Below are 21,488 nucleotides of genomic sequence, written 5' to 3' on the forward strand. Positions count from 1 at the left end.
GATTTGATGAAATAAGGTAATAAAGAATTGAAATGACTAAGGAGCAAAAATGCTGAGTTTCACCTTTTCCTGAATGTTAAATGTGAAATAGTAACAGGTTAAATGCCAGTGGATTTTCTTTATCCTGTAGGTGTGCACTGGGATGTAGAGGAGACCTTATCACTGAGGAGGGAAGGAAAAACACAATCTGCTCTCAATCTCTGGCCTTCTCTTATTACTCAAAAGGTTTGGGGCCTCCAGAGACAGATGCACACTGTGGGGCTCTTGTGAACCCCTCAGTGAATTCCCCTGGTGTGTAGTTTTCCTTTTGTTCATAATGTCATGGTCAAATGAAACCCAAAAGGAGAAATTCTAGAAGACTGGGAATATTCTGAGATGTAATTATATGGCAATCATGTGACTTTAGAAGGACAGCAGGCTTCCAACTCCTCTGACCTTTCCTCCTGAGATAATGAAAGAGCTCTGCTTTACCTAAGCTTAAAAATACCCCCTTTAAATAGTCCTTCATTAGAGTTAACCACTTGGCTGACATTCCACCATTTTCCATGAAGCACGTGCAGCACTGGATTGGAAGAAGGAGCCAGTTTAAGACTCAGTCTAGTAAAAAAAAAATATATGATACACAGGAAGCAGCTAAAATGCAGGGCTCCAGACAAATGTAGCCATGGGAGGAAATTCTTCATTTCTGGAAGAGGACCTCCCTTCCCTGTCCTTTATCTTAGCCCCTAGTTACCCAGGATCTGCCTGAGAAGCATGTCTGGGCAGAGAGTGGGACCAAGTTATCTCTTTCGTGCCTTGAGTCAGATTTTCTGGGTGTGAAGTGAGTGGACATGCCAAGAAATATCAGCAAGAAACAGGAAAGGCGTCAAAGATGTTATGTCAACTCTTGCTCCCAAATGCCTTCAGCAGAATCATGGGGGCAGAAGGGTAGGGGCAAAGTCAAAACTTGGTTTGACTGTGTCCCAAGGGCTGAGTTTTCTCCCATGTGATGCTCACCAGGCTCAGGGCATGGGTCCTCCATGTTTCCCTTGGCCACAAGGTAGTATGGAGGATGGGGATATGCTGGGATTTTCTCAGTGGAAACATAGCCCCATGGTTCTGACAATTCAACACTCCATAGAATGGCTTTGGAAACAAAGGGGCTAGTCTCATGGCTGAAATATTTAAATTAAAGCCCTGTCACTCCCCTATTGATATTCTTTAATTGTGAAACTTACTGTCTTGGCTTTTAGAAAACCCTTAAGTCTCAGTGCCTTTTAAGTTAGACTCTGACCTGATCTTTTTAATGCAGTTTCCTTTGATTATTCTTAAATGACATCTGAATTACATTATACACTTGTGTATTGTAACTCTGCTTGACCTATTGCTTGGAAAACATACCTCACACTGAGAAAGAAAAGGCAAAACTAAGGACATTTAATCTGATCAGGCTAGTGGGGCTACAAGAGCTGGGACTGGGCAGGCAGTCCAGATGCCATGTTTGGTTTCAACCTTAAACTATATGGCTAGACTCATCCAATGGAAACTTTGCCACCAGCTAACCTGAGTGGTCCCCTTGGACAGGATGCTGTCATTTAACCTCAGTCATGAGTACACAAAGTACAGAGCAGAGAAAGACCAAAAATGTAACTGAAACAGATCTTTCTTGTGGTTTAAGGATCAGCCAGTTGGAACCAAGGAAATGTTTTCTTAGGGTCTCAAAGAAGTTTGAAAAATTGCTGGATTGTTTTTGGCACTGCTGGAGAGATTATAGATATATCATTAGTATTACTAAGCTGATGGGTTACATGATGACGGTTACTATTTCAGCAGTGTAGGCTTACAAAAATATACTGTCCTGATGGCAGGCTGCTTTGTGTTTATCTGTCTTGGTGCTGACCACATTAACGGCATTGTTCTACGACTGTTTCTCTGTAATGTAGGCTGTTACACATACCATGAACCCAGTCAGGTAAATAACATGTCCTCTGTGGACAGCCTCTAACAATAGCAGGCCACTCACAGGCACATCAAAGTCCCTTTGAGTCTGAAGTTTCAAGGTCAGCCAACCACAATGGCCTCTCCTTTAAGATGCTTTTGTCTCTGGGGAGACCCAAAGGGCGGCCGATGATGGCTGGCAAGTGTTTCTGAAATCGATCCAGGATCTCCCCCAAGGAATCCATTGGACCACTTCTCTTTGAAAGGGACATACCCTGAAACTGTCCATTTAAAAAATTTTTTCTATTGGAAAAACAAGGCAATTTTCTGAGCTCTTAATGCCTTCCCAAGGCCTTGGTACCAGGTCTGCTATTTTCCTATTGGATGTGCCAAAACCACTAGATACTTAAATACGTTGTATTTTTTCAAACAGTGCAATCAGTTGAAACTAACCAAAGGGATTTTTTTTTCTAATTCCATGAAACTAAAAAGCCCACTAATTGGCAAGCCTCATGGTCAGGTTCCATACTAGAGAGCTCCTGATTAGGCCAAAATAAGGACAACAGGGAGATTAGACTGAAAAAAATGAATCGGGACTCCAGAGTACATGTACCCAAATTCCATCCCCCTTCTTCCCACAATGATGTATTCTGAATAAGGACTGGCAGAGAAAGGAGGAATTGGGGCCTGGGAATGATAATAATAATTATTATATTAATACTTTATATTTGCATACTCCGAATTCATACCTTGCTGTCTCATCGTATTATAAAAAGAGACATGGATAAAAATGAGATAATGTTTGTAAAGTGCTCTGACAATCTTAAAGTTCCATATCAATGTTATCATTATTATTTTATCATTATTGTGATATGGAGGTAACCCTGGCTTCTTGAAAACTATGACAAGAGAGTCTAAGTTCTAGCAAGGCATACCAAGCAGGCTCATCTGAAGACCAATTCCACTAACTTCAGAAGGTTAGTCCTAATCTGACAACTTTTTTGGCCACAGAAGTTCATGAAGACTCTCTGCTCTGGCATGGATGGTAGCCTAGGATCTGCCTCCATGAAGGAAGTCTCATATCAGTGGAATCATAGATCCTTGAATTAAACTAGAGAAGTATATTGGTGTCTCTCTTTCACACATACATACATGCACACAGGTGCTTGCATGTACTCCCCCCTATTGCATCCACCTTCTCCCTTTCAGTAATCCCTGTCAAACCTGGATCTGATGGTTGATCTACCTTTAGAGGCCAGAAAAGGTGCTCAAGAAGCTTTGTTAGCATAAACCACTTGGGAAGAGAACGTAGGGTCTTTCCCATATCTGTTATGGATCATCTGAACAAAAAAAAATGCCTTTGCTAATTCTCCAGCATCAGTTGATGGAATGTGTCAAATTCATTATCAAGGAATGATGAGCATCCCTTTATTAAGGCTGGGCTGTGTAGATATCATTAACACTCTTGCCTGCTCTTTTTACCACCAAACATTACCTCGCTGAAGACCCAAAAATGTACAAGACTGTATTTGCCCAGAAGATAAATTTAGGTTACATAAATCACTCCACAAAAGGATTGTAGACTTTATAAAGGGATTCACATTAGGAGTTGTTAAAGTGACTCTGAAGACTGCTTGGCACATTTAAAATGTGAATTCTGAGTTTACTTAGTGAGATTAGTTGCCTTCCTCCAAATGTGACCATTTTCCCCAACTCCACACCTGAACTATCTTTCCCCACCCACTTTTACTCTACTTGTTGGCATCCTGCCTATCCTTCAAGATCCAGGTAAAATTCCTCCTCTTTCATAAAACTCTAGAACTAATTTCTCCCACATTTGTTCTCATGGTACTTCATGATTCTTTTATGCATTTCTCTTACTCTAATTATACATATCTGTATAGAGACAGAGGAATGGCATAGTGGAAAGAGTACATGACTTGGAGTCAGGAAGATCTGGGTTTGAATTCTGCCTCAGACACTAGTGGTTTGACCCTAGCAAAGGATCTGCCTGTGCCTTAGTTTCCTCATCTGTAAAATGGACATAACCATAGCATCTACCTCACAGAATTGATATCATATATAAAGTGCTTTGCAAACCTTAAAGTTTTGCAACGGTGCTAGATAGCAACTGATGGTGCTATCTAGGGTCAATATATAAATGCTAGCTGTTGTTATTATATTTCTATTATTAGATTTATTTGAATTAGATTTATATATTATTAAATATGTTTATTATAACTACATTAATAAGTATGATTATCATTACTTCTCCTGACTAGATTATGAGCTTTTTGAGGAATGACAGGATCATGGATCACAGAGTCATTGATTTAGAACTGGAAGGGACCTTGGGGGTCATCTTTTCTATTACCCCCCTTATTTTCAGATGAGGAAACTGAGGTCTCAGGAGATTAAGTTAGGGCCAAGGTCACATAGGTCATCAGAAGTAGGATCTGACCAAGATCTTCTGACCCCAGGCAGTCAACAATCATTTATTAAATACCTACTATGTGCAACTGAACTCATACTCTTTATATTGTAACAATCGGTGGCAGGGTCTCAAATCAACTCCTTTTACAGAATGCCAACTACACCATATCTAAATTACTTTATCTTCCTACTAGGATGGATGAAGTTTCTTCTTATCTTCATTATCTACCCCCAGCATCTATACAAGGCTGCGCAGGTATCGTAGGCTTAATAAAATTTTTAAATGAATGAGTTAAAAGTCAAATCTCGCACCAATTTTCAGGACTATACCTATCACACAAAGTGAAATTCATTCATCAGTACTTACAGTCAGTCAATAAACATTTATTAATTGCCTATCATGTGCCAGGCACTATACCAAACACTGGGGATATAAAGAAAAAAGCGAAAGATGGTGCTTGCCCTCAAGGAGCTCACAGTCTAATGGCGAAAAATGCAAACAGCGATATGCAAAAAAGCTATAGACAGGACAAATAGGAAGTAATCAGCAGAGGGAAGCCACTAAAATTATGGGGGGGTTGAGAAAGGCTTCCTGTAGAAGGCAGGATTTAAGATGGGGGCTTGATGGAAGGCAGGAAAACCTGGAGGTGGAGATAAGGAGGAAGAGAATTCTAGAAATGGAGACAATCAGGGGAAATAGTGAGAGTTGAGACAATGGAATGTCTTGTTTGAAAAAGAGAGGTCAATGTCACTGGAGGGTAGGGGTGGGGGGGGCAGTGTACAGGTGTGCAAGGTATAAGAACACTGGAGCAGCCTCACAGAAGAGCCCAGCATGCAGGTTCACTGCTGGAAAGCTCAGCTTTTGCTTCTTGGAGTCGAAAGCTGAAGGGCTTGCTTTCTCAAGGACACGTGGAGAGGGAGGGGTGTGATGCAGAGGTAAACTCCAATTTGTTTCCATGCTCTTATAGAAGAGCTTGGTGTTACACTCCTGCTGGATTACATGTGTGTGACTGGGAAGGAGAAGTGAAGTATCAGCTGGAACCTTGCAACCATTCCAAAGTCAGGCTGTTAATCTTCAGTCCCCAAAATAATCCTTCCACAATAAATAGTACATGAGACTGTGGTGGTGTGTACAGAATACTGCCCTGGGAGACAGAAGCTCTGGGTTCTGGATTCTAGTATTTACTGATGGTGCTACCTAGGGTCAATCATTCAACCTCACTGAGGCTCGGTATCTGTATCTGTAAAATGAACGTAACACTCTCTAGCCTGCTTACTTCCTAGGATTGTTAGAAGGACCAAGTGGTCCATGATCAAATGAGATAATACTTGTAAAGAGTTCAGCACAGTGCCTGGCACATAGTAGATATGTGCTGCACAATACACTATGCAAATATATATTCCCTTCCCCGTCTCCTTCCATGGAGAAGAACCCTGAAATTAGCATCAGGGGCCCTGGGTTTAAATCTTTGCTCAGCCTTTGTAATGTTGGGCTAGTTATTTTCTCTCTCTGGGCCTCAGTTTTATTATCTATATATAAAATGAGGTGTAGATTCAATGACTTCTAAGGACCTTTCTATCTCAGCGTTCTATAATGAAGAATTTACTTCACAAGAGATTACCCACATGCCCTGTTAGTTTTCCCTTTCATCCCAATAGATGCTGGAGTCTGAAAATGAAAGCAGACAAAATATTAGCAAGTTAAAACAGAAATTCACAAATATTGTCCACCAGCTGGTGGGGTTCTGAACTACACTGGTGAAATGAGGAGCCACATCAGAGAAAGCATGGATAGTAATCATCATCATCATCATCATCATCATCACAGTCAGCATTTATACAGAACGTTCAGATTTACAAAGCACTTTGCATATATTATCCTATTTGATGCTCACAGCAACCATGTAAGGTGGGTGCTATTATTATCTCCATTTTACAGATAAGGAAACTGAGACCTAGTGAGATTAAATGATTTGACCGGAGTCACAAAAAGCCAGTGTGTCAAACCTATGTCTTCCTGACTCCAAGTTTAGCATTCTGTCTACTATACTGCCCCATGTGTATAGCACTCTGCCATTTTCCAAGCTTTTTCATGTTCATCTATAGACTTTAGGGTTGAACTGGACTTTAGAAATCCTCTGGTCCAAACTCATCATTTTACAGATGAGGAAACTGAGGCCCCAAGAGGTTAAGTAACTTGCCTAAGGTTACACAGTTAATAAGTTCAAACTTCTGTAGGATATGGGAGAAGGGATCAAAGAAATTGAAACTGAGTCTACAGTCTGGTACAGCAATAGGTGGTCAGATGCCCTGGCAAAAGAGGATGTTAGTATTTAGACTATTTCATATACCCTTGACCTGGACTCTGGACGCCAAGAGGCCTGTCATAGATAATAGAGCCACTCAGGAGGAGCCAGGTGATCAGCCCCTCCAACCCTTCTGCCCTTCATAGATTGTACATCCCTTCCCCTCTCCAAACAGTCAGAGAGGTAGGAGACACAGCTAGAATTAATCTATCCACCAGAAAATACCTCCAGTATGAGCAAGCACTGCTTAGAGTTAAAAGTCCAAGCAGAAGGAGAATCCTCTAGTTCTAGCTCCATGGGGACTCTATTAGCTGGAAGAGAGAGTGAAGCTGATGGCTTTGAACAACCCTGCCTCACTTCAATCCAATTCATTGGCAAGTTAGCACCCTCATGATGTCATTGGTCCCCTTTGAAAACGAAGGGCAGATAACTTGAGCCAATGAGAGAGGCTGGGATGCCAGGCATAGAATGGGATCACCAGAAATGATGACAACTGACATTTGTAGATTACTTGGTGGTTTACAAAGTGTTTAATGTCCATTATCTCCTCTCTTCCTCACCATCAACCCTGTGAGGTAGTTACTACAGGTATTTGTGGTCTTCATTTTATAGATGAAGGAACTGAAGAAAGATTAAGTGATGTGCTTGTGGTCACATATCTCCTGAGCGTAGAAGCTGGCACTGACTAAAGTCATCCTGGCTCTGATTCTAATGCTTTTTCCCCTACACTATCCTGCCTTGGATTCAGCTTTACTGCATTGTAATCTACAAGGTCAGGTTTGGAGTTGGGAAAAATGGCAGCCCACTGAAGGAACTTATTGGATGGAGCAGTGGGAGAGGGGGGTGGGGAGTAGTAATTTTGTCAAGTGTCACCAATATGAGTTCTGAATGAGGAACTGTTTGTTTTTCCTCATTCCACTATGACTGCCCATGTCCTATTTCCCTTGAGTAAATAAGTCCTGAACATTTCTCTCATACTTCCCCAAAGCATGCCTCCCTCCAGAAACCAAGCTCCCACTTGGAACAGTCTGAATTCATTGTCTTTCCCCGTGAGCATCTGACTCTAAGGACTGCCAGATAAATGTTCCCTCTAGGCCTAAAACCTAATTAAGAGTCAGAGGTGCTTTCAGGCATTTCCTGAGGCCAAACCAAATTTCAGAGCTTGAGGCAGGAAAGTGGAGGGACATTCCCAGTTTTTTTTTTTAATCAGAGGATATTCAATTCTTCTGTTTTCTCTTCTGTAAAACGGAGACAGTATCTCTCATACCACCTATATTACAGTAGACTTGTTGTAAGCAAAGCATCACAGAGATGTGGTGTTACTTCCAAAGGTGAAAATGATTATAGTACTTGGACACAGCCTCCTTCAGCTCCTTTTTGTTAATTCTGGTGTGTTTGTATTGGGAAAATATGCACCCAGAAGGTTTTCTGAGGGCAGGGGGAAAAGATTAATCCCCAAAATGTGGAGAGGTAAAGATGGAAGAAGGAGGATGGGAGCAGTCATTGTCAGTTCTGGAAAAAAAAATGAAGACTGGATGAGAAAGAATGCCATCCTAATATCTTCCCATCTTCCACCCCATTCAAACCTTTAATAATTGTTTGAGGGACAAGAGGAGGATAAAGAAGTTCTGTCCTATTCCAATGGTAACAACTTAAAGACTAAATGATACCCCTCCCGCCTTCAGCCATTTTGTCCTCTCCCTTTTCGTCCTCTCCCTTTATCTCTAGATTCTTAAAACTTGAACTTTGACCTGGTTCTCTGAGATTTCTGTCATATTTTCATAAAAAAATTTACCCTTATCTCTCAAATACTTGCATTTTTAAATTTGCTGTGATTGCTCATCTGAATTTTCTTCAAAGCACTGACTTGTTCTGAATTGTCAGGGCATTTTTTTTTTCAGTTTGATTTACCCTCATTATACTGTTCCAAAGTTGGCTCTATTTCTGCAAATGTGTAGCATGCAAAATGATTTTCATTTTTGTCATCTGATAAGGGTGCCTCTGTCTGCAGTCACATGAATCTGTTGTTGGATTTGAAGTCGCTTTGTTTGGTATAAAAGTAGTCATGGACCATGCCCAAGAACAAAGCAAAGGAATTAATCCTGGCACAAGGGTCATAGAGGAACCCTCCCTCCAAAGCACATTGCCTAAGCCAATCCACAGACTACAGGATAGAGTTTCTGGGAGCAAAGGATCAATTGTTCCTTCTTCTCTCTTATACCCATCTCCCACCTGTACAAAATAAAGTTCCAGGTAATATCACGGACCACCAGGTAAATGTCCAGTTGTCCTTTGGGGGCAATCTCACCTTATTTGGGGCTTTGAGAATACCAGGCATTCCTACTACTGATTCCAATAAGATATTGTTTCTGATATGGATACTGTTCTTCCTCTAGAGTCCTGGACTGAGGCTCCACTGGCCTGTGGCTGTGCAGTCTGGGGGGCTGGATGGCATGCTGGACCCAAATGCAGCTCAGCGTCTGGACCCAATAAAAGCTTTCCTCGTGGAGCAGCTTTCTGTCCAGGCCACACTGAGGTAAGAACTTGGGTGATCGTCTAAGTACCACCAGCATCTTGCATTGCAGGGAAGAGACCCAGGAGGTGACTGGACAGCTGTGAAATGAGCCTAAGGCTGAGGAAAAGAAATACTTTTGAGCTCAAATGCTGTTGAGCATGGACCTGAATTATGAACTGGATGTGAGAGGACTTGTTAGTATTAATGAACTCGTGCACACTGAGGTCTCCTGACCTGCCTGGGAGAAGACTTCCCTAAAGTCCTTCCTCCTGACCCAATCTCTCCCAGCATCACCTGGGCCTGAGCCTTCCCACCTTTAAGCTTCTAGCCCACAGGCTGGTCTCTGAATTCATGGCCTTTTGTTCTTAAATGGACCAAGAGTGTCAGTCATATTCATTCAAAGTTGACCTTGGCTCATTTGAGGTCATTGAGTTTATTTCATCTAGAATCCCCCTGGACTCCCCTTCACCCATCTCAGGATTTATGTCTATGTAGATTCTTTTTCCATTAATTCAGTGAACACACATGTGTTTTGGGGATGACCAACAGAGTTGGAGGTGCCCAAAGATATACAAACTGGGCATTTGTGCCACCTGTGCTGGTCATTTAGGCTATATCTACATTGGGCCCAATATTTGGGTGTCAGCAGAAAAAAAATCCATTTTCTAAATATTTTCCATCTATCTAAATATTTATGTGGCATCATGGGGATAAAGCACACAGGACAGTTGACTGAGTTTTCATCTGGGTATTGAAGGCTATGTAGACCATACCCTTATTCTGTCAATTACTAGGTTTTTAAATAGGAGTATTAGGTTAGGTCTTCTTCCTGTGGAAGGAGCACATCTTGAGTATCAGACTTCCCAACAAATCCTAATGAAGGAGAAGTAGTGGTGCCTCTGGGTTTTACTCTATTCTCCTCTTCATTGTTCTAATACCAGATACCTGGCATGCTGCTACATAAAGCATGGCATAGAAGAATGCACACACATTGGAACTCAGGGAGCCACAGCTCCAGCCTTAAATCTACAATGAACTAGCTCGGCAACCTTAGCAAGTTCCTCATCTCTAATATGATGAGGTTGGATGAGATAACCTCCCAGTGCCCTTCCAGCTCAAACATGCTATCATTTGTGTTAAGGGGTGCCTTAGATATAGGTCTCACTGACTATTGGGAAGCCTGTGGAATCATCTACTCTTCAAGGGAGTCTGTTTTATTAAGCTGAAGAAAGTGGCCAGTTCTCCTTTAGAGAAGGGGGCAAATGAAGTAAGAAAGAAGGGAAGGAAGGAAGGAAGGAAGGAAGGAAGGAAGGAAGGAAGGAAGGAAGGAAGGAAGGAAGGAAGGAAGGAAGGAAGGAAGGAAGGAAGGAAGGAAGGAAGGAAGGAGAGGGAGGGAAAGAAAAGAAAGGAAGAAAAAGGAAGGAAAGAAAGAGGAAAAGGGAGAGAAAGAAATGTAAAAGTGATTCAAGCCTTTCTAGGAATGGAGGAAGAGAGAGAGCAAGACAGAAAAAAGAGGAGGAGGAGAAGACATGGAAGAAGGAGGAGGAAATACCTTCATTTAGCAGCAAGAATTTCCTCTCCCTCTAACACTTAGTCTTTCTGGTTCCTTAGTCCAGTCTGTGGTCTGAGAATCACTAACATAGCTCTTGGCTCCTATCTTGTTTTAGCAGAAATTCTTACTCCCTTCTATAGCTCCCTCCCATTAAGGCATCTTTGCCAAGTCTTCTGGTGCCATTAGTTCCACAAGCCCTGTTCAAATATGTGGGTCAGTTGCCTAGTTTCATCCAGCTGTTGCATTACCTAGTCAGGTAAGGTGTATTTTGGACAGGAATCTTTGCAAGGTTGGTTTTTTTTTTGGCCAGGGCTGTTTGTCCACGTGAATGATTGGAAAGTGCTGATTAAACTGACCAGTCAGCTGCAAAACTAGGGAGATGGTGCCCCTTCCAGACAGAATTATTGGAAGATGATATAAGAGGATAGCACCAGGCCAGTGGGGCATTCTGACCTGCCTCTTTACTTTTGGCCATTTTTTTTCCATTCCAGGGTGGGGCAAAGTAAATAAAAAGTTTAATTCCTAGGATCATAGCTGTGGAATTGGAAGGAGCATCAGAGGCCATCTTTGCTGACTCTCACATTTTCCAGATGAGGAAACCAAGGCCCTCTCTGATTAAGTGGTTTGTCCAAGGTCTCAAAGGTAGTAAGTACTAAAGGTAGGATTTGAACCCAGGTCTTCTGATTCTAGGGGCAGCTAGGTAATGCAGTAGATAGAGTACCAGTGGAGTCAAGAAGACTCATCTTCCTGAGTTCAAATCTGGCTTCACACATTTACTAGCTGTGTGACCCTGAGCAAGTCACTTAACCATATTTGCCTCAGTTTCCTAATCTGTAAAATGAGCTGGTGATAGAAATGGCAAACTGCTCCAGTATCTTTGCCAAGAAAACCCCAGATGGGGTTACAAAGACTCAGACATGACTGAAAGAAAAATGGTTGATTTCTGACATCAGAGCCAGTCTTGAATGTGGACATTCACCCAAGCTGCCTCTCCCACAGTTAGGCCTTGGTAGCATTCAGGTTGGCTGGCGGAGCGGGATGAGGGATCATCATTGGCCCAGCGTTTTGTTTTGCTTTAAATAACCAAACAAAAACATATATGGTTCCTTCCATTATTCACCACTGACCAAGGAGAGAATGTTTCTTTTACAACCATAATGACTGAATGATATCACTGGAATAGAAGGCACAGACTTTTTTAAAAAAAGAATCTTTTGGAGTTGTAGAAGGAAAAAAAGAGAGATAACAAGATCAAATAGACAATGCCACTATCTCAAGAAATGTTTTCTCATTCTAACTTTTAAGAAAAGTATGTAAGAAGAAAAAAAATCTCTTTGCTACACCTTCCCCCCACCCGTGTGAGAAACATGCTCAGGACATTTCAAAGTATCAGAAATTTCTAACTTCTTACAAGTTTCTGTTAAGGTTAGATGTCATCAAATTGTACATGTTAGCATGTCTACCAGGATTACCTATTTTCTATTAAGTTATAGATAGATACACATATATAATGTTTTATATATATATATATATGTGTGTATATATATATTTATAATTATTATAATTATATGAATTATGTATATTTTCTATTATCCTATGTGAAGCACCAAGTGGACATGTGTATAAATAGCTAGCCAAGGTCTAGTATTTAGTACTAAGCACTTGGAGCTTTGTGTAGATATGTTCAATAAAGATTTAAAAGTCTAGACCTGTAGAATATAGTACTGGAAAGTAACTGCCTCTTAAAGACTCATAGATCATAGGATTATAGTTTGAGTGGGAAGGAACCTTATCCATGGCCAGGTAAAATGCTCTTATTTTATAGGTGAGGAAACTAAACCCCACAGAGGTGAGAGACCTCCCTTAAGGTCACAAAATAGGTCAGGTTCAGAGCCACTAACTTGATTATTAAGTTGAATTGAGTTGAATCCTTGACAATGCGGATTGGGAGGAATAGAACAAAGCTAAATGAACTGTCCCGACCTCTTAAGAGTTTCAAGTTTCTGCCTGTCAAGACTGATCAAAGCTGATGAGTATAAAACCAGACTGATGATGGGTTTCATTGATTTTCCCTGTACATGTTCTTCCTCTGATGAAAGTATGATACAAGAAGTTAGGTGGAATCCAGTGGATGGAGTACCAGACTGAGAGTAGGGAAGACCTGAGTCCCAAACCTGCCTCAGTCATTTTCTAGGCTCCATGACTCTGAACAAGTTTTGCTTAATCTCTCTCAGCCTCAATTTCCTTATGTGTAATATGGGGATAATAATAGCACCTACTTTACAGGGTTGTTATGAAAATGAAATGAGATGGCATGTAGGGTACTTTGCAACAAACACTATATAAATGTTAGTGATTAATTAGTGATAAATATTAATGATTATTATTAATGCTGGGGAAGGAGATCTACATCCTAGGATCCCAAGGTCAGCTTCTACCAAATGTGACTGGACAGAAGGAAGGTAAGGAAGGGGAACATAAGGAAGAACACACAAAACCCCAGGGTCTGGATAATTCACTAACTAGATATTAACGTCCCCAAGTTATTCACTGGAATTCCATCTCCAGTTCAACAATCAAGCCAAGAAAACATAAAAAAGCTGGTTAGGAAGGATCCCAGGGGTCCTCTAGTTTAAATCCATTCCTGGGCTGGGACCTTCTCTCCAACATCCAGCTTTTACTCAAGGACTTCCCACTTATTTGGATGTTTGTCCTTACTGAAGTCTGAAATTTGCCACATAGGATTGCTGAATTAAAGCTTAGAGGACCTGAGAGTTGTTAATAGAGTCCAACCACTTCATTTTACAGGTAAGGAAACGGAGGCCCATTGGAGCAAGCAAGTGATTTGCTTAGGGTTATATGGCAGATAAATGTCTAAGGCAAGATTTGACCCTAGAGCATCTTAAGCCCAGTGCCCTTTCCACTACACCACACTGCCCCTTTGCTACCCATTGCTAATAGCTGTGCCTGTTTAATGCATGTTTAATCTGCATTTTTACATTCTCCATCACTTAAGTCTAGACAATCAACAAAACATCTAGCTCCGATTTATAGCGTTTACAGATTTTGTGGTATCAATATTCATACTTAAATTTTAACAATGAGCTCTTTCTTTTTTTAAAATAATATTTTATTTTTCCCCAATTACATAGGAAACAATTGTAACACTTATTTTTTTTATTTTGACTTCCAAATTTTCTTTCTCCCTTCTGTCCCCCATCCCTGAGGCAGTTAGCAATCTGATATAGATTATATACATGCAATCATGTAAAACATTTCCATTTTAGTCATTTTGTGGAAGAAAACTCAAACAGAAAGGAAGGAAGGGAGAGAGAGAGAGAGAGAGAGAGAGAGAGAGAGAGAGAGAGAGAGAGAAGGAAGGAAGGAAGGAAGGAAGGAAGGAAGGAAGGAAGGAAGGAAGGAAGGAAGGAAGGAAGGAAGGAAGGAAGGAAGGAAGGAAGGAAGGAAGAATGTTTCAGTCTATATTCAGATGCCATCAGTTCTTTCTCTGGAGGCAGATGGCATTTTTCATATGAGTCCTTTGGGGTTGTCTTAGATCATTGTATTTCTGAGAATAGCCAAATCATCCACAATTGATCCTCATGCAGTGTTGCTGTTACTATGTACAGTGTTCTCCTGGTTCTGCTCACTTTACTCTGCATCAGTTCATATAAGCCTTTCCAGGTTTTCCACAATGAGCTCCTTTGAACCAGTATGAGCTGGCTCTAGTACACTCCTAAGCCACCTCCTAAGACTTCCCTCTCCCAAATTAAACATCTCTAATTCCTTCAATTGATTTCCATATGATAGGATCTCAGTCCTTTCACTATCTCAATTATCAAACTCTATGTGAGGAGGTCTTAATTTGGGGTCCATGGATAGATTTCAGGGAGTCCATGAGCTTGGAGAGTGAAAAATTACACATTTATGTTCATACTATTGGTTTCCTTTGTAATCCTATGTATTTTGTTTTGTGCATTTAAAAATGTGATTGTGAGTCCATAGCCTTCACAAGATTTCCAAATGGATCCATGATACAAAAAATATATATATTAATAACCCATGCTCCAGATGCTGTCCATCTTGCCAATGTCTTTTTTTAAACATGTGATACCCAGAACTGAGCATGGCACTCCAGACATTGCTCCAGTATCTCAAGGCCAAATCAGACTTGTTTGAAGAATGACAGTGAAAAAGGAAAAGGACATCTGGTTGGAATGTTGGCTTCCTAACATCTGCGCAAGTCACCAAAGATGAAAGTCTGTGTCTTGTACAGATTGTGTGCACATACCAGGACATTCAGGGCCACTGTCATATTTGCCAACATCCGGGGCCCATCTGGAAGTCTCCCCACCCCATTCCCCAGTTACATTACTATGTACCCCACAGATACATAGGGCATGATTGTTACAAATTTATTATTTACAGCCCTGATGAAATCTGAAAGAAATTGAACTATAACTAAGAGAAATCAGGCAGTGATTTATTTTAGCCCCTAAACCTACCTTCCATTCTTTGATTGATTTGAAGTTTACTTATTGAGCACCTATCACAAGCAAGGTCCTATGCCAGGCCTTGTGAGATGGCTTTGAAGTCAGAGATCTGGGGTTCTAATTCTGACTCTGATAGTTCTACCCATGTGTCCTCAGGCACTGACATATAACCTCCCTAGCCTCAGGCTCCATATGAAAAACGAGGGGGTTGAATCAAATAGCCTCTGAGGCTCCTTCTAGCTCTTAATCTATTATCCTATGACTAGGCTATGATCCCTGCCTTCCAGGACATTCTATTTTTGTAGGGGAAAGAAGATGTGGTTAGAGATACCTATAATAATGACCACAAAAAAAGTTGGAGATCCCTAATTTCATGAGTGGGGATGCATCTCCTGTGGACAGTTTGTACCCCTTCCCCTCTCCATGCCCTTAGGAGATGATCTTTGTAAGTTGCTGTAGCCAAAAAAAAAAAATCCATCATCCGGTGCCTAGGTCCCTGGGGATGAGTCTCTCTGCTTAGCGAGCTGGCCTTTGGATCATAGACACGCAGTCTGTTCCTGGGCACAAACCCAACTTCTTTCAAGCTTGGTAGGAACTACTAGGGTTTTTTCTCCACTGGCACAGCCCCTGAGATCCCAGGGTCACCTCCATTCCTAAGAGTAGAGCAGCAGCAGGAGTCTAATGAAGGCAATATATGAGAGGTTGGTGGGTGTCACAGAGGATGGAATGCAGGAAGGCAGGATCACCTGAGTTCAAATACTGCCTCATACACTTAGTAGCTGTAAGACCCAGCGTAAGTCACTGGTACTTTCCATCTCAGTTTCTTCATCTGTAAGATGGGGATAATAATAGTAACTAACTTTCAGGGCTTTTGTAAGGATTAAACAAGGTAACATATGCAAAGGATTTTGCAAACAGGAAAGTGATATATAAATGCTAGCTCTTATTATTGTCAGATGCCATAAGATAATACCACTGATGTGGCATTTTCAGGTTTACAAAGCGATTTCCTTACAACAGTCCCTGGGTGCTGGTATCAAAAGTGTCTTACACACGAGAAATATGTGGATCAGAGGGGTTAAGTAACTCACCCACAGTCACAAAGTTAGTAAAGATGAAAGTTGGGATACAGGAGCAAAGTTGAATCCAGTGGGGAAATTTCAATGCCCTGACATTTCAGTACATGATTTGATAAATTAACAAGTTCAGTTGACACCTAAGAGCTGGTGAACTGAGCTGGGTCAGGAGTTGTAAAGAAACAACTCCAGAGAAGAAGAGGAATGGGATTTAGTCCCACATGGCTTGGCACATTAACAAGGTCTATTGACACCCAAAAGCCAGAGAACTGAGGTGGGTCAGGAGGAGGTATAGAAACCACCCCAAACAAGAAAAGGAATGGGATCCAGTCCCACATGGAGATTTTCTCTTGCCATTCACATCCCAGCGCTGTTGGGTTGGCCCCCTTCCTGCTGGGGCCAACTTCCATACGAAGAGGTGATGAAGAATGCCCTATTGAATCTGAACCCTGAGTGAGAAGGCAGAGACCTGGGTTTTTCACTGAAATGGGAAGAAGCTGAGTGGTCAGAGGAAGCAGGGGGCAGCTGGGGCCAGGAAAAGTATGCCCAGCAGCACCCAGAAGAGCGAGGACTTGGGTTTTATGTGAGCTTCTTTCTGTTTTCATAGCATCTGCCCCCTCCACAGGAAGCCCTCAAGTTCAGCTGGCATGTCCATACCTAGAATTGGTTAATCTTCCTAATAAAACCTCGCCACCACTCTGAATGCAGCATAATGTTCGCTCTGGGCAGGAGGCGGACTGGATTGCATCTTTTCTTTGCCACTGATAAATGGAAATAGTTAGTGATTTGTGAAGGGCAGGGTAGTGCAGTGGAAAGAACACCAGGGGATCTGAATTGTCCCCTTGGCTCTGGTGCTTGCTCTAGCTGAGTGTGACCTTAGGCGAGTTACTTAATTCCAACATGGGCCAGCTCCTTCATCTTTCACATAGGAATAATAACCCCTCACCTCCCTACCACTGAAGCAGGTTGGGTTGGAAAATGTCATGTATTTTATAGAAGGGATTTCCTATTCAGTTCTGGGCTGGATAGAATGTCCTTGGAAGTCCCTTCCCACTAAGTTTCTATGACTAATCAAATGAGAAAATCAATGTGAAAAGTACTACAGTGAGTTAAAACACTTGCAAGGAAGACAGATTCAGTGTGAGAGGATCTTTGACAATCCCATCTCAGTCACTTAACTATCTACATGACCTTGGGCAAGACATTCATTCACTCTAGCCCTCAGTTTCCACACTTGTAAAAGGAGTGGGTTGTGGAAGACGTCCAAGTCCCTTCCATCTCTAAATCTATGATGCTCTGGTTTTCATCTCCAAGCTGGGTTTATATTGGTGCTAGAGTGAACTGAACCTGAGACTGTGTAGCTCACTAAGGGAGTTATGGTAGGGATGGAAACTGATTCTTGGGATGTTTACCAAGCATGGAGCCCTGTAGCTCTGGAGGGGGCGGATACATATCTCTGAAGCTTGTGACTGCTTCAATTCTGCAATCTAGTGTGTAGCTTTAACTCAGCGGTTCTTAACCTTGGATCCATGTATAGATTTCAGGGCAGGGCATGTCTGTGAACTTGAATATTATTTTCACTAGCCTCTAAGTGATGTTTAGCATTTCCTTCAATCACAAATGTAGGCAACAAACCATTCGCCCAAGAAGGGGTCCATAGGCTTCACTTGACTGCTAAAGGAGTCCATGACCCCCCTCTCAAAAGAACCTCTGTTCTATCGAGAGTGGCAGGAAGGAGGACAGGACCCTTTCAGAATTAAGGGTCAGAGACATGTATGGAACCAATGGCCTTTTCCACCTCCCACCAGGGCTTTGGAGCTCTGATGCAAAATGAGGCCCAGGGACATAGAGACAGGAAGGCAAAAGAGGCACTATCACATCCCCAGCTCGAGGCTGTGGAAAATGCCAGGTTTCCTCCCTGAAGGTAATGGGACTGGCTCTGGAAGACACACACAGGTCTGCAGGGGGCAGGCTTGGTAGGCAAGGCAAGCATTAGATAGATGCTTGGGAGCAAACAGGGAAGCAGGAAACAGTAAGGGCCATCTTCTTAGGTTTGGTGGGTCTTTTTTTTTTTAAATAAATGCACTTTTTTTCTGTCTCCAGAAAACTCCTCTCTCCGTACCAGATAAGTATTTCTTTTGTCATAAGGTGAAGTGGACATGGGATAGTGAAGGCTCAAAGCCTCCAGCGAAGAATTAGGAGAAGATGGAGGATGCAAGTTCCAATCTTTGCGCAGGGAACACCCAAGCCTTGTCCCACCTCTGGCAGCGAATTCTCTGAACACAATCAGCACAAACCCAAACAACTCAATCTGGTGACCCTGGTTGTCTATGACCTTTTATTGCTCTGTGGGAAGAGTGCTGAAAACACAGCCTACAAGCCACAAAAATGTCCCTGACTCCTCCTCCTGCCCCGACCACCAGTAACACCCCTTGTTCCCATCATGACCTACAGTAGACCTTGGAATGACCAAAACTTGGCATACACAAGAATGTGATGGCCTTCCCCAAGAGTTTGGGTAAATCCCTTGCTTCTTACACAATCCAATACAATTTAACAAACCTTTATTAAGAGCCAACGATATGAAAGGCACTGTACTAGGCTCTAGGGAAATAAAAACAAGACCAAAAAAAAAAAGGCAGTCCTTGAAGTCAGATTTGCCTCAGTTAAACTGTTGTGAGCCTGGGCAAATCAGTTCACATCTCTGAACCTCAGTTTCCTTATCTATCAATTGGGGATAAAAATAACACCTTTCTCACATTTGAGGATCAAATAAAGTAATGTTTGTAAAGCTCCTAACAAACAGAGTATTATTCAAATAGCAACAGTTATTAGTAGTAAATAAATTAAAAATATAAAATAAAAATAAAATATACAAATTTAAAATAAAACTTTTTAAAAGTATATATAGAAGAATTTGGAGAAGGAGTTCTTAACCTGGGGCCTATAAACTTTTTTTTTTATAATGGTATTTCAATATAATTGATTACCTTTTTGATCCCATATCAAAATATATGGATATCCTGAGAAGATATCCATAGGCTTACCAGAATGTCAGGGGAGTCTATAACACACAAGAAAATAAAAACTGTTGAAAATGTCTGGTCTAGAGGCAGCCAGGTGGGGCAGTGGATAGAGAGTTGGAATTAGAGTCAGGAAGACCTGAGTTTGAATCCTACCTCAGACACTAGCTGTGTGACCCTGAGCAAGTATTTAACCTCCCTCTGACTCAGTTTCCTCACCTGTGAAATGGGAATAATAAAAGCATGAGATTGTGAGGATGAAAAGAAAATGAGATATTTGCAAAGCGCTTTGCAAACAAAGCATTATATAAATGTTAGCTGTTATTATTACTAGATAGATCAGGATGAATTGCTATGAAAGATGGTGAAGGAAGCAAGAGCCAGAGGTGAGGATGACATTCATCTTGGATGTGGAATAAAGTCTTTGCAGAGGTATCGAGGGGTAACGTGAACTGGAGAGTTTGGGGAATAACAAGGACATACTAGAAAGGGCAAAGACGCAGTTCACCCCACAGGTTACTGGGACTTTGTCCCTTTGGGGTGATGGATCCTGCTAAAAAGGTAACTCAGCCACTCATGATAACCTCCTGTTTTTGTTCCATTCCAGGCGCACAGAGTGATGTCCATGTTGTTCTACGCTCTGATCACAGCTTTTTTGATCGGCATACAGGCAACACCCCAGACAGAAGACAATGGTACAGCAGGGCACTCCATCCCCCAAGCCCAGCGGACTAAGCCCCCACACGACCCTGACACAGCTCACCACACAACCCACGGCCACCCAGCTGGGACAGTAGACAGCAAGGCAGCTGGGCAGACTCTTAATGTCACTGTGGACCCCAAGATTTTTAAAAAGAGGCGGCTGCGTTCCCCTCGGGTGCTGTTCAGCACCCAGCCCCCACCCGTCATTGCCGATGCTCAGGACTTGGACTTTGCAGATGACTCTGCCCCGCTCAACCGGACTCACCGGGGCAAGCGCTCGGCCCACCCTGTCTTCCACCGGGGCGAGTTCTCGGTGTGCGACAGTGTTAGCGTGTGGGTCGGGGACAAGAACACCGCCACCGACATCAAAGGCAAGGAGGTGACGGTGCTCGCGGAGGTCAACATCAACAACAACGTCTTCAAACAGTACTTTTTCGAGACAAAGTGCAGGGACCCCAAACCCGTTTCCAGCGGGTGTCGAGGCATTGACTCCAAGCACTGGAACTCCTACTGCACCACCACGCACACCTTCGTCAAGGCCCTGACCATGGAGGGCAAGCAGGCAGCCTGGCGCTTCATCCGGATTGACACTGCCTGTGTGTGTGTGCTCAGCAGGAAGACTGGGAAACCCTGATTGGCCGCAGTGAGCCCTTGGTCCCCTGCCCTCCAACACTCTCCTAGGCCCCTCCCTACCTCAGCCTGTAAATTATTTTAAATTATAAGGATTGCATGGTGTATTTATAGTTTATACAGTTAAAAAAACATTATTTATTAAACTTTTTGGAAACATCCTATGCGTCTGTCACTTGTCACCTTATTAGCCAACTCTCAGTTTTCGTAGAGATGGGTTATCAACGACAGTGATTTCTTATTTTCTGTTTTCTAATCCTTAATTCATTTCTCCTATAAGAATTCACTCTAAACCCCTCTCCCCCCATTAGCCATTCTAGGGAATACAAAGTAACTTTAGGTATCAGCCCAAGAAAATTTTAATTAGAAAGAGAAGTCTTCAGTCTTTCATGTGATTTCATGTAAAAATCAAATAGCCTGAAGTTTTTGAATTCTCATGTATACAAAGCCACCAGGTGGATAATTGCGACTTTACTATAGTATGTCTGAATGTCTTTGCAGCATATAGGGTGCTATCCTAGGTGCTATGGAGCTGGTCATGAAAAGAGAGGTTTCCCCTCCCTGAGAATCACAGATTTAAAGGTGAAAGGGACTTTGGAGATCAACCGGGCCACTGAAATCAGACTCAAATCAGAATGGAACCCACTAAACTATATGTAAGAATCTAGCTTATTGACTTAGAAAACCACATCTTAACATTATCCATATTGTATTGGTTTTTTGATTTATTTTGTTAATTATTTCCCAATTACATTTTAATCTGGTTTAGTCTGCAGTTGGGAAATGTTCAATACCTCTCATCTAGATCAACTCCCTCATTTTGCAGACAAAGAAACTGAGG

The 21,488-nt window shown here is 42.0% G+C and overlaps 1 protein-coding gene across 1 annotated transcript in view; it reads left to right on the forward strand.

Annotated features, from left to right (window-relative positions):
• Positions 1 to 20,809, forward strand: part of NGF (nerve growth factor) — an 80,289-nt gene extending 59,480 nt beyond the window's left edge. Inside the window, exons 2-3 of the mRNA XM_021002507.2 lie at positions 9,053 to 9,192; positions 19,923 to 20,809. Of these exons, the coding sequence (XP_020858166.1) occupies positions 19,935 to 20,651 (717 nt within the window). The 5' untranslated portion in view covers positions 9,053 to 9,192; positions 19,923 to 19,934 and the 3' untranslated portion in view covers positions 20,652 to 20,809. The remainder of the gene's footprint in view (positions 1 to 9,052; positions 9,193 to 19,922) is intronic.
• The last annotated feature ends 679 nt before the right edge of the window (positions 20,810 to 21,488 follow it).

The sequence above is a fragment of the Phascolarctos cinereus genome, unplaced genomic scaffold (assembly GCF_003287225.1).
Source record: "Phascolarctos cinereus isolate Bilbo 61053 unplaced genomic scaffold, phaCin_HiC Scaffold_5;HRSCAF=322, whole genome shotgun sequence".
Classification (NCBI taxonomy): Eukaryota; Metazoa; Chordata; class Mammalia; order Diprotodontia; family Phascolarctidae; genus Phascolarctos; species Phascolarctos cinereus.